We start from the raw sequence: 12,933 nt of genomic DNA, 5'->3' as shown, positions 1-12,933 counted from the left end.
AAAAATCTACCTAAAAAAATTATTTAAAAAAATCAATGAATAATAATAAAAAACTAAAAAAATAAAAACTATAAAATAAAATATCAATAGAATTAAAACAATAATAAAAATTAATTAAATAAAAGCAAAACTAATTAAAAATAAGTCACCAACATGGGTGAGAAAACTATTTAGAGAGATTACAGAAAAGGATCACCAGAAATGGTATTTTCTCATTTTCAGTTACAGAATGAATGAAAAACCATTTCTGGGATCGTTTTGTAGTAATCCTGGTGTAATCAGATTACCGTCTCAGACAGCGTGGGGCACCTTACCTTTCCTGGGACTTTCAGGGAGCGAGGCTGGTGTCTCAGCGTCCGGAGTTGTGTCTCGCTGCTCGTGGCTGCGTTTCTGGTTTGTTTTAACTTTCTCTGACTCTGTCTCGACAGACAAAGCTCTTCTGTTGCCACCTGACTGAGTCGTATCGTCTGTCTTGTTTCTCGATGGGGATGAAACTGGTAACCAGCTCTTTGATGTAGAGGCAGCATTGCTCTCCAGATGGTTCAGCTGGCCCTTCCTCGTCTCATTTACAAGGTTTCCAGACTCAAAGACCTCATCTGACTTTTCCTTTTTCAGCTTTCCTGTCTTGTTAGGGGATTTTATGGGTGAAGTGTTTCCTGACGCAGATTTCCCACTTTTTGCTTCTTCAAAACTCGGTTTCCTGCCAGCTTTGGTTGCAACCGTCGGGAGTTTCACAGCTTCCTTGAGTCTTGGTGGTTTTTGCAGCTTGGAAGTGACTGCTGACCCTGAGGCATCAGGCGCTGATATTTTATCAGGCGTCACCGGTGACTTCACATCAGCATCTGACGGAGGCCGTTTGGGGATTTTAGACTTTGAGCCTGTTGCACTGCTTTGATCTTTTAATACTGGTAACATGGACACTGATTTGTCGCTCTGCGGTGGATAAATGCTGGAGGTTTCCGGTTTAGTTCCCTCTGTGGAGCCCTTTGCCTTGGTGGCGACATTCTTGGCCTTGGCTGCAGCAGCAGAGGATGGGGTCTTTGTTCCGCTGGCTGTGGTATGCTGACTTTCTGCTGCTCCTTTAACCCCTCGTTTAGAGGGAGCAGCCTGGTTGGATCCATGACTTAGTGCCACAAATTCCACAGATTTCGACTTTGTTTTGTACATGTCTGAAGCTGCAGCGGTATCAGACGGCTCAGAGTCGGTGCCTTCTTTGGCTATGGGTCCAGGGCTGCTGTCGCACTGCGTGCTGTCATCTGCTGTTGGGGATAGTTCAAGGTTGGCGTCTTTTTCGACATTGTTGTCGTTTTGGAGGGTTGTCAGTCTGTCAGATGAGAGGGAGGCACAGCTTATTTTTCCATTTATCTTACAGACAACACACAGTGTGTTTTCACAGGGACAGATTCTCATGAAAACAACCTAAAGTTCAGACAGTAGATTTTTTTTCCCTTTAAGACTAGATGAAAACTCCTACAACTATTCATCTAATTAGCCTGTACTGGTTAAACCTGACGAACCGCTCAAGTTCTCAGATATTTTGTTTGTGGTGTCAATTCTGTAAAATGTGTCTCAGAAAGGAGGAGTCCATGACACCATTTATTAACAAAATCACAGATAATTGGTTTTTATGCTTTGGCTCTGGCGTGCATTAAGATTGTAAAGGTGCAAATATATAGACGTGTCCTACCCTGCCTTCCACGGGCCACTGGTAAAACGCTGTTTTGCTTGATTTTCAGCCTTTCTAACTGAATATAGCAATCAATACTGATGGAAGACATTTTAAACCTTTTTCATGAGGTTTAATGAGGTTTAAGAACCATTAAGCCCTTAACACCTGAATTTATTTACAATTACATAAAAACAAAATAAATACGGGAAAAAAATCAGAAAAAAAAAAAACAAAAAAGGAAAGACTGGAATAAAATACAATTAACAATAAAGATAAATAATATACGACAACAGACATCAAGGGGTTAAAATAGTGTGAAACTTTCTTTTTCTTACTGAAGATTGATATTTATAAACAATATGGAGTTTTTATTTTCAAGCCTTATTCTTTTAGATCATCCTGGATCATTTAAAACAAAACTTGTTTAATTTAGATAAAAATATTTCTAAACGTTACATTAGAAAAGTAATGTAAATAATTAAATTGATGAATTCAGATGCTTCTAATGTGATTAACATTAATCCACTAGAGCGGATAAACAACAGCCAGTCAGAGCTGGGAGGAATTTATAATGGGTGGCAGTCACAACAACTTCTGTAGTTGCCATGGTTACTGTAGTGGGAGGGGCTTTAGAGGTAGAGCTAAAGCACAGCAGAGAGGGAGGTGGAAGGGCCTCTGAGCTGGATTTATTTAAATTTTCAAATTTTTTTTCCAAGATTAAAAAAATTCTGTCTAAATGAATAAAAATACATAATAAAATACAATATTTCTATATTTATCAATTAAAGGCACGAGGCCACAGCTTGAAATGCACAACTGCGATATAAAATAAAATATTTGTTTTATCTTTTTTTTTAATAACTATGTATTGAAGTGAAAGGGTTCAGGAAACATTAGTTTGCAGCCTGTCAGGTTTTGTAATGTTTTTAACTTATTTAGACACACTAAAGATAAACACAGAAAAAGGGCTGAAATTTGAGAAAAAGGAGAATAATCCTCACTTATTTCATGTGACTGCACATGCATCCTGTAGTAAAAGTTACATCTCAGGTAAAGTTTAAACAGGATCTATGGCGCTTTAAATTAGATGTCCTATATATGAATATTTCACCGCCTCCCCAGGCAGAGCTGATTGTTTTCCTCTCGAACAATGGAACATGGGAACTCGGAGCTCAGGTTGCATGCAGGCTTAACTCTCTTTAGCTTTCTGGCTCACCAGGTTCAAAGGGACTGAAAGCGTAACCACAGAACATGAAAATAGACGGATACTCACAGTTTCACCTCTGCTGTGTTTGAGGGCTTTGAAGTCGAATCTGCGCTGCATTCCTTTCCCACCACTTCCTCCTCTTCCAAACTTGTCTTCAGGTTAATAAAAGCCCTCTCTGTAAAAACCTTGTGCTTGGAGGGTAGATTCACAGTCCTGCGCGTCACCCGGATTTCTCTGGATCTGCCTTTCTCCTGAAGTGAACCTTGATTTGAGCCGGCGTCAGGCTCCTCCAGAGGCTGTAAAGTTGGTTGAAACTCCTCTGTAGTCACTGCCAAGGAGATGGCTGACTCTGGCGAGCTGCCACCAGACAGCAAACTCTCTGATGGGGGAGGGGGGCTGTCTGCAGCGCCCTGCGTTACTGACTCATCCTCGGGTATTACTGTAACATGTATAGCCAGCACAGGAGGCGAGTCTGCTCTCAAGCCGCCCTCCTCTTCTTTCAGTTCATCTTTTTCTCTTCCCCCCTCCCACTCCCATTCCTCCTCCTCCTCTCCCAGGTGTGTTTCCACCCATATTGCTTTGTGGAGTTGGGCAGGAGAATCGCCTCTGGGTGGTTCTCTCTCTGGGGAAAGGCAACATGTGGTGGCCGCACTTTCCCCAGAAAGGCTGCTGGTTGATGTCAGAGCTCTCCTTCTGGCTACATCTGTGTTTTCTGTGACGTTTTGTGACTGAGAACCTAAAGTTATCCCTCTTAAGGCAGTGCTGTGCTCCTTCTCTCCAACTTTTACAAAGGTTTTCTTTGATGCTATGCTTATAGAGGTCAAGTTTGGAGACTTTGGGGTTTCGGTTGCCATGGAAAATGGGATGTTAAGTGACATAACAGTGGTTGGGCTGACAATGTTATCCTGACTGGAGCTCTGAACTCTTTGTTCCAAGTGAACCTGCAGCCTCTTGCTTACTTCATCCACCACTGACTCTGTAAAGCTTACATTGGAGCTGGAATCAGGATTTGGATGAGCAGAAGATTTAAGCTCCCCATCTGTGGGTGTCACTTTCCCAGAATTCCTTACACCACTAGCTGTGCTAACCCTGCACACCTGCACCTCCTTTACACTCCCCCTGCCGCTGCTGTTACTGTCTGCAAACGGGAGATCTCCATCATCCATCAGAGAGGTGCTGGGGGTGGAGCTTCGGCTGAGGGCGACCTCACGCTCGCCTCTGGGCCTGAACTCACCATCTTTCTCAGAGGGAGTCGGAGTTCTTTGTCCACCTTGCTGCTCAGACTGGGGAGAACGTGGAGACAAGGGAGACGCCGGGGAGCTGGAAGTGGCATCTGAGTGATGCCTGCCGCTGCCGCTCTTCTTCCTGCGGCTGCTGAATATGCTGCTGAGGCGCCCTAACATCCCCCTTTTTTCTTCTGATTTCTGAAAGAGGCAGACACAATGATCAATAATGACATGAGGAAATAAGCAGGTTTTGTCAAAATGGAATGAAAATAGCAAAAAACTAAAAGTAATGCTCTCTGGGACACATGTCGCCCGAAGCAACGAAACAAAAATGTATGGAATTTAATTTCCTGTCAGCTACAGCTGCAGGGGGGGGGGGGACTTTTAAAAACATCATTAGGTCAGAAATTGAAGCGTTCACAAAAATCAAACAAATGCCAAAGAATTTGCAGATAACTTGCATAAAAATTGTAACTGAGTTGTTATTGCTTCCACTAAACCGTTTATATGATTTATTAGTTGCACAAAAAGGTCATTTAGTCATGTTTGACTGCTAAGTCATACACATATTCAGTGCTAACATTATAGAAAAAAATAAATATACATCCTAAAGCTTCTTATTATGGATTTAAAATGCATCAGAAGGAGAACTAGCTTTAAAAAACAAACTCCAGTTTAACCTGTTAGCTTAGCGCTTCGGCGGGATGAGCAACAGCTAAATCTGTAACTAGCTCCCAAAAAATGTCTTCTAATCTTTTGTAATATTCTCTTGATGGTGTTCACTTTTGTTTTGAAATGCAAGTGCTGCAGTGTGTGTCAGTCACAGATGTGTGACCGACTGTTTACTGACTGAATGACATATTGGAACGAGATTCCAGAGCCAGTGGTGATCCCGTAGGTCCAGAATCTGGGACCTAAGTCCATCCTCTAGGATGTCGATGCTCTTCCCAGCACACCCAGGGTCATCACCTCCAGCTCGGTTGTGCTTTACGTTCCAGCAGACCAACACAACCACACTGGCTGACTGGTGACAGCTCCTGGGTGGGGAATGGGAAGCCTTGCCACAGATAAATGTGACCAGCATGAGGAGGAGGTGCAAAGCTGGTAAAGCTGCGTATGGATCCTCCTCGTCTGCTGAGGTCCCTGACAGTGGAAAATTTTTAAAGTGTACAAAGGACCAACATGTGCAGTTTTATTATTACTGCAGGAGAATGAAATGATTCAGTCCACCACAGAACCAAAGTAATACCAACAGAAGATGATTACTGGGGGTTTTTGTATAGAAGCCATACATTTAGCTGTGTTGTCATTCCAGATGCACCATCCTCACAAGTTATACCTCGCTGTAAAGGTGACTAATCAGGCTTTCCAGCCACGTCTAAAAGGAGTTATCACTAAAGAGGAGAAATAAACAACTATATGCAAACGTCCCTACTTTTTGTAGTAAGTTGATAGTTTCAACTAAAACATTAAAGCAATGAAGAATTTTCACACATTTTATGGAGAAATGAACCAAATCAACAGAAATACAGCAGCACATATGATCATAAAGTTGAATCCACAACATCAGAAGCTTCATGCAGGCAGGATTTACTGAAGGACTGCTGTAGTTTTCACCAGGTGGACATTTTAAAGTGCAAAAATTCAAATCAAATTATTTCAAGATTATTTCTAACCATCGAACAGAAAAGCATAAAAACACAAATGCACATGTTCCTGAACTTAATGGACATGTTATTGAACACAAAACAAAAGAAAACAGTGAGCTGGGGGTAAAATCTTGAACTCGGATGCCAGGATGTGATCAGGATTTTTAATGGTTTTGTCTTATTATGTCACCTGATCTCTCCAGTGAGTTCACAGCTGACGTTTACTGAGAGCATCCCTGTTCTTAAAGGATAAAACACTGAACCAACAAACAAAACAGCGGGTTTACAGACTTTCAATTTCAATCGGAAAACATAAGTAAAAATCTGTTTTCATAGTCACGCAGCTGTAAGTGTACATGATGAATAAGGGGAAATAGGATGCAGCCCTGAGGTGGACCACAGTTAGTCTCAACAAGACAAATCTATTTTCACAACAGTTTTACTGTATTTTTTTTTATTTGTGCATCTTGGAAACATTTCTGGAATCATGTGTTCTGAAGTCATCCGAGATTAGTTTTCTACTCTCAAAGTTCAACATAGCCTAACGTACTGCAGCTTTAGCATCCTAATAACTTAGACTTTTCTCTCAGATCCATCGCAACAAGCGTGCAAAGATCACAAAGGCTGGTGGAAAATCCGTGTTCTGCAGGAATTTAACCTTGTGTGATGTTCCCCTCTAAATTTAAGTTATGTTTCCTGTATTGTGTTTATATTTGGATAATGTTTTGGGGATATTCTGGTAGGTTAAAGTTGGCACAGTGAGTGACACCCACCACCACCACCTCTAATCTGTGTGTTCTACTGGGAGTAGAAATGATGCTGGATAAGATCTTAACTAATCCTGGAGAAACTTAATTCGATCACTTGTTACTGCTGATTGAATTTAAATTTGCTTCAGCTATTCTCTTTTGTTCAGAGCGGTATTTCCTGAACGTAGCAGGGATATGAAAGTGCAGAATTTGCAGTTTTTGGGTGAACAGACATGTCTGTGAATGCAGCACGGCATATAGAGTAGAAATATAGAGTCTTCCATTTTTAGATTAACGAGAGGATCCGTACAGTTAACCGTAAAATGTCCTGGAAATCTTGCTTGCTCCCGGGTTGCCATGGTTAGCGTCTATGTGGTGTCCTCCAGTACAGCCCTCTCTAGCCATTGGTAGGACTTAATATCTGCCACGTTGCTGTCGGTGGTAGATCCCATGCAGGGGCTTGTCCTCCCATGGTGGTTTCTCCATTTCATTCCCCTCCAGGTTCTATTACTTGAGACACTGAGTTTCATCCCTTGGGGCCATCTTGCTGATGTTTCATTTGCTAGAATAAAACATTTTAATCTTTACCCATGCTGTGTACCTGTGTGTTTAACACGTGATAAAAGATCTGCCGCTCCAGTTAAAGGCTGAAAAGGCTCATAACCTCTGATGCTGTAATGCCATAAATCAGGAGACAAACAAGCTCTTTTGGCCTCTTTTTCTTGAACAATTGATGTTTTTAAGATTCAAAGAAATAGTTAAAATCAGTTTTTCCGTTAGAGGAAAAATGCTGCTGTCAAAGACTAAACAGACAATTATCTCTGCTTTTACGCCTCGCATGATTTAGGTTTCTCTTTTCTCTCTGCATGGACCAGCTCCTCAGTACATGTTGGACTTTTTAGAATCACATACCTCAGCTCAGGCCCTTAGGTCAACTACTCCCCACACCTGATCCGAAATCCCGAGGATTATTCCTGTCAACCGGTCACCTTTACTGGGGAACAAGCCTCCGCTGTTTCTGAGATGTTTAAATACTTCTGACTCTTAAAAATCAAATCAGACTTTCATCCACACATGAGCCTTAAAAGGGATTCTTTTTATCTTCAGATCAAATCTTACTGTAATTATTTCTTCACCTACTTAAAGCCACTTATGAACTAGAAAACAAAGCCAGACAGCATGCTGCAGATGACAACATGCTAGTAAAACATGAATGACTAACTGGACGTGCAGCTCAAGGGTCACTCGTCGGCTTCAGACTGCACGACAGATCAAAGCTCAGCTCAGAGAATCAACGTCTCTGCAAACATTACTATCAGAAAATATAACTAAAGATTAAAAAAGGGGCCACGTTTTCTTTTTTCTTTTCTTTTTTACAGAAGTTGGAAAATGCCTCTCTAAGCAAATTTTGCTGACTAGTGTCACAAAACAACCAGCACATGTTCGGACAAGAAGCACCAACCACAGAAGAAGAAAAACAGTCACTGAACATTTGCCTGTTTCAACACCTGAGTTCAGATTTCTGATCCTTTATTCTCACAAAAATGCTTGTAGAGTTGAATATTTAATCCATTTACACGACTTAGTGGACAACAGAACAAAAGTTAGGCTGAAATAAACACTGGAAGTTGTGTCCACACTGAGTCTGAGGGAAAATATCAGATGGGAGACGGTTCACATGGCAAACAAGTAGGAAAAAAAGCTCAATCCGGTAAAAATGCTGGGGCGTGGATTTGGCTGTGGAAGACAAATCCAGCCTTCCTCATTCTAAAGATCTGCATATCAGTAGATCGTGTGTTATCGGCTGAGCTTACATTAGAGGAAAATTCAGTTTTCCTCAGTAGACTTATTAAACTTATCATTCAGATAAGAACTCTACAGTGAAACAGCCGCAGTCTGGTCCGGATCAATCCTACGCGTTCTGAGAGGTTAATGTGAATATACCTGGCGACCTTTACATTCTCATGAATAAATCCATTTCAGCGCACTGCGCAGCGTTTTCCCAGCATGTGCATGTTTCCACTGAGCAAACAGAAGATAAAAACAGTCAGCAGCTGGGTTTTCCTGTTCCTATTTACACAGCACAAACAAAGAAACCCAACCAAAGAGCCACGTTTTCAATTAAATGTGCGGTCAAAGCTTTTATACTGTACCTCCAAGTTGTTAATTTACAAATCCTCCGTGATAAGAAACTAAACAAACAAGAAAAAGAAACTGCATAAATACCGTATCTGATGTCCCGTGCATGTTTAAGTCTTTAATAACTACCTGTAGTCCCTCTGCTGTGGTTATTAGTCCTCTACCAAGAATTCCCTTTGTATTTAAGCAGAAACAAATGTCAGGAAGGTGGAGATATTGCGTCTGTCTGCGTGCTTCACACTCCACTTCCTCATCTGCCAGTCAAAGTTTTGCTTTATAACAAAGGAACAGAAGTAAAGATGGATGTCTTAATATTAAAAAAAAAACTAAACAAAAAGTAAATTAGTTAATGGAGTTAAGTTTTAAAGCTATAGACTTAAAAACTTAAACACTTATTATATGTAAAATAGCACACAGGACTGGTTTAACAGGTTTGAGTTTAAAGGAAAAGGTTCAGATGGTGAGATCCTGACCGCAAAGGAAAAACGTACCTTAAACAGTCTTTTCTGAGGGTCAGTATTCAAAGCTGTCCTGTGGTGGAGAGCAGCAGTTAGTGGACGGGGGAAAAAAGGGCTGCTGCACCAGGACAGGAGGTAAAGAATAAAGTCCTGCTCCGAGAATTTAAGTGTTTTAGCAAAACATGTTAAGTAAACAAAATAATTGTATAAAAAGAAAAAGTATTTCAGTAATAGGCACTTAATCATTTATCAGCTGCCTCTTTATCAGGTCCATCTTCTAGTACCAGGTTGGACTCGATTTCTTTCAGAACTGCTTTAATTCTTGGTGTGATAAATGAAGCAGGCGGTGGAAACCTTCCTCAGAGGTTTTCTCCTTATTAACATGACAGCATCACACAGTTGCTGCAGGTTTGTCGGCTGCATCCATGATGAGAATCTCCCGTTCCACCACATCCCAAAGCTGCTCTACTGGACTGAGATCTGGTGGCTGTGGAGGCCGTTGGAGTCCAGTGAACTCATCGTCATGTTCTAGAAAGCAGGTGGAGATGATCTGAGCTTTGTGACATGCTGCATTATCCTGCTGGAAGTAGCATCAGAAGATGCTCCACTGTGGTCATAAAGGGATGGACATGGTCAGCAACAATACTCAGGTAGGCTGTGCTGGTTAAACCAGGACACGTTGGAACTAAGGGGCCCAAAGTGGGCGATATCTAGATGTCTACATGCTGCCATGTGATTGGTTGATTAGATATTTTTGTTAACAGGAGGTTGAGCAGGTGGAGCTGTTGGTCAGCTTATTTTTAAATGACAACATATTGACTCATATTAATTTAATCCCTCTTATTTATGTTTGATGACTCACAAGAAGTGTGTTGTTTTGTGTTGCTGTTTACGTGGCTTCTTTTTATTTTGTTGTATGTTTGAGATGAAACCATTTAAATGCCGTTTTTGCCAAAAGAACCTGTAATCTCAGTCTTCATCAGTAACTGGACAGGGAGGGATTTACACAGGCATTAAAATAACGTTTTACAGATGACCAACGTGTCACACTAACATGTTTTAAGTAGTTAATTTGGTTTCAGTAAAAAATATTGAGTAATGTATGATTCACCGTGTGGTCAGGTCACATGCATGGGTTATATTTGCATCATATATTTATTTTCCCTTCGCTGTTCAAACAAAGATGAGCCTTAAATTAAATTATTTTCTTATTTTCTGATATTTTAAAAGACAAATTAGCATATTCAGAGGATACAAAATATTTTTAAATGGGATTTTATTATTTTTCCTATCGTGCTGTATTTTTAAAAAAGTTCATTATGATTTTTGTGATTATTTTTTGCTATTTTATTTTTATTTAGGATCAGTATTTTGGTGGACATGATTTCTCTACAATAATATACAGAAATCATCTGCTGTATTTTTATTATTTCTTTTCTATTTTTAAAGTAAATTACAATTTAAATGTGAAATTTGAGTTTGATTCAAATACAAATTCACTCTTCTTTCTGTTATGAGCAGCTTTTATGTTGTTTGTTGTCTCTTTCCCTTAAACAGGTTAAATATCTTTCGGGCCTAAAACGTCTGAAACAAAGTGAATTTTTCAAATAAATAAACAGCAAATAAAGTAAGAAAAATTTTTGAAATAAATTCTGAATCTCTCAAATGTTCCTGAATAACAGCAGTTGGTTCTTCTCATGACAGGAAAGTTTGGATCTTACGTGTCACATGACTGTGGAGTCATCTTTACATTTATCCTGAGATCTTTGAGCTGTTTGGCCTCATTATCCTGCAGCACCTCCACAAAGAAGGGTGGAGCACGTATGAGAACAATGGAGGGCTAGTTCTGTGCGTAGGTGTCCCCCAGGGAAGCAAAACACAAAATTCCCCTCTGATTCATCACTTTTTTGTTTTGCTGTTGTCATCTGTTGGTAAATGCTTGTTTGTCTCGACCCACCCTGATCAAAGAGTCTCGTGTTTGTGTCCGTCCACCACAGTGCTCACTGGTCAGTAAGACTGCAGAAAGCCTGAGGCTGCAGGCTGATTTAGCTTAACAATCTCCTGATAAGCTGATCAATTCCACCCCATTTGATCATGTGGTGACTGATGCAGGATTCTGTTAAACTCGCCCATCATTTATCTGCTCCAGTGATCTTCATGCTCACAACGTGTGAGCCAACCAGTTCTTTTAAATTGATCTTTTGTGTTGTTGATTTTCTGCCTTTTTTTTGGTTTTACAGATTAGTTTTTATATTTGGGATCTTAATTCTAATCATCCTCAACTTTCTTACATTTGTCCTCTTACCGTGTTTCTGTGCAGAATAAAGTTCGACTAGTGAATTTCATTAAATCACTGTAATCAGGCCACAGTTCTTACAAATCTTTCCTTGAGTCGTACTTATGAACTTTTATAAAGATTGTGGCTTCATGAAAATCTAATCATAATCTGGATTTGAATACATACATCTAAAAGGATGTATTTGTAGGTGGAAATTTACATTTACATAGCTTCTACAGCAGGGATCCTCAATCCTTATCCTCAAGGGCCGATGTCTGCAGGTTTTAGAAGTTTCCCGGCTGCAACACACCTGGCTCAGATCAGTGGGTAATTAGCAGACTTGTGCAAAGCTTGACATCAAACTCTGTGCAAGTGTTGTTGCAGGTGTGTTGCAGCTGGAAATGTCTAAAACCTGCAGGACACTGGCGCTCAAGGACCAGGATAGAAGATCCCTGTTCTACAGTATAATTTATTCTACAGTGTACCACTTTACTCTTTAGCCACGACACCACAAGGATGTTGGTCCTGACGTGGTCATGGAACTAGACTACAGACTCACTCTCCAAGCTCAGGAACAATTAATGACCCCTTTGTGGATAAAGCTGCTTTTATAAATATATAATATAAATTTTAAGTTCTCACTTAAAAAATGAGCGCAAGAAGGTATTAGTGTGCATCATTATTATTATTATTGTTGTTAATAATTTTTTTTCATTCATTCTTTTTTCATGCTTATTTTTCCTCATCTCTGTCTCTTCTGTCTCTGCACAGGAACCTTGATTCTCATGACCTTTTGTGGGCATTTTCAAACATTTACCTGCAAATTAGGGCCATTTTTTTGGGTTTTTTTTTTTGGCTTACAAAGAAATTGATATTTTACCAGTCTAAGAGGGAAAAATGCAAACAATTGGCTGGTGATCAGAAAGTTGGACGTTAAGCATCTCAAGATGAGCATCTGGTGGCGCTGTTGCTACACTCAGGTGCCATTAAACCACAAAGACAGCAACAGTGGAAAGAAATGAGCACTATTCAGACCTCAATGTGGAAAATATGTCATAATACTTACTTTTAAATATGTGGTATCTGCCAGTTTAATCCAGCAGGTTCAACTTGTATATGCTCCCTTTAGGTCAAATATTACAGAACTTAAGCATTATCAGTTATGCAGATGATACACAACTTTGTGTCTCTGTCACCAGATGACTGCAGCCCAACAGACTTATTATGTCAGTATGTGGAGCAAATAAACACCTGGACGAGAGAGATTTTCTACAATTAAATGAAGACTAAACTGAAATTATTCTGTTTGGTAGCAAAGAGAAGAGGGTCAGCATTGGTAAACACCTGGAGACTCGGGCTCTTAAAATCACCGACCAAGTTCGTAACCTGGGAGTGTTGATAGTCTCAGACCTGACTTTCAGCAGCCACATCAAAGCTTCACTAAGAAGCTTTTTACCAGCTCAGAAACATCAACAGAATTAAAAGTTTAGTCTCCCAGAAAGACCAAGAGAAACTCATCCATGCATTCATCTCCAGTAGGCTGGATTACTGTAATGGT

General features: G+C 40.2%; 1 protein-coding gene across 3 annotated transcripts in view; it reads right to left on the bottom strand.

Annotated features, from left to right (window-relative positions):
* crybg1a (crystallin beta-gamma domain containing 1a) overlaps positions 1-12,933 on the bottom strand; it is a 53,620-nt gene that overhangs the window by 19,127 nt on the left and 21,560 nt on the right. For all 3 annotated transcript variants that reach the window (XM_041971118.1, XM_041971119.1, XM_041971120.1), the window contains exons 3-4: positions 2,943-4,300; positions 315-1,324 (exon numbers count right to left, since the gene is read on the bottom strand). In XM_041971118.1, the coding sequence (XP_041827052.1) occupies positions 315-1,324; positions 2,943-4,300 (2,368 nt within the window). The remainder of the gene's footprint in view (positions 1-314; positions 1,325-2,942; positions 4,301-12,933) is intronic.

The sequence above is a fragment of the Melanotaenia boesemani genome, chromosome 20 (assembly GCF_017639745.1).
Source record: "Melanotaenia boesemani isolate fMelBoe1 chromosome 20, fMelBoe1.pri, whole genome shotgun sequence".
Classification (NCBI taxonomy): Eukaryota; Metazoa; Chordata; class Actinopteri; order Atheriniformes; family Melanotaeniidae; genus Melanotaenia; species Melanotaenia boesemani.
This window is presented reverse-complemented; position numbering and strand designations above follow the sequence as displayed.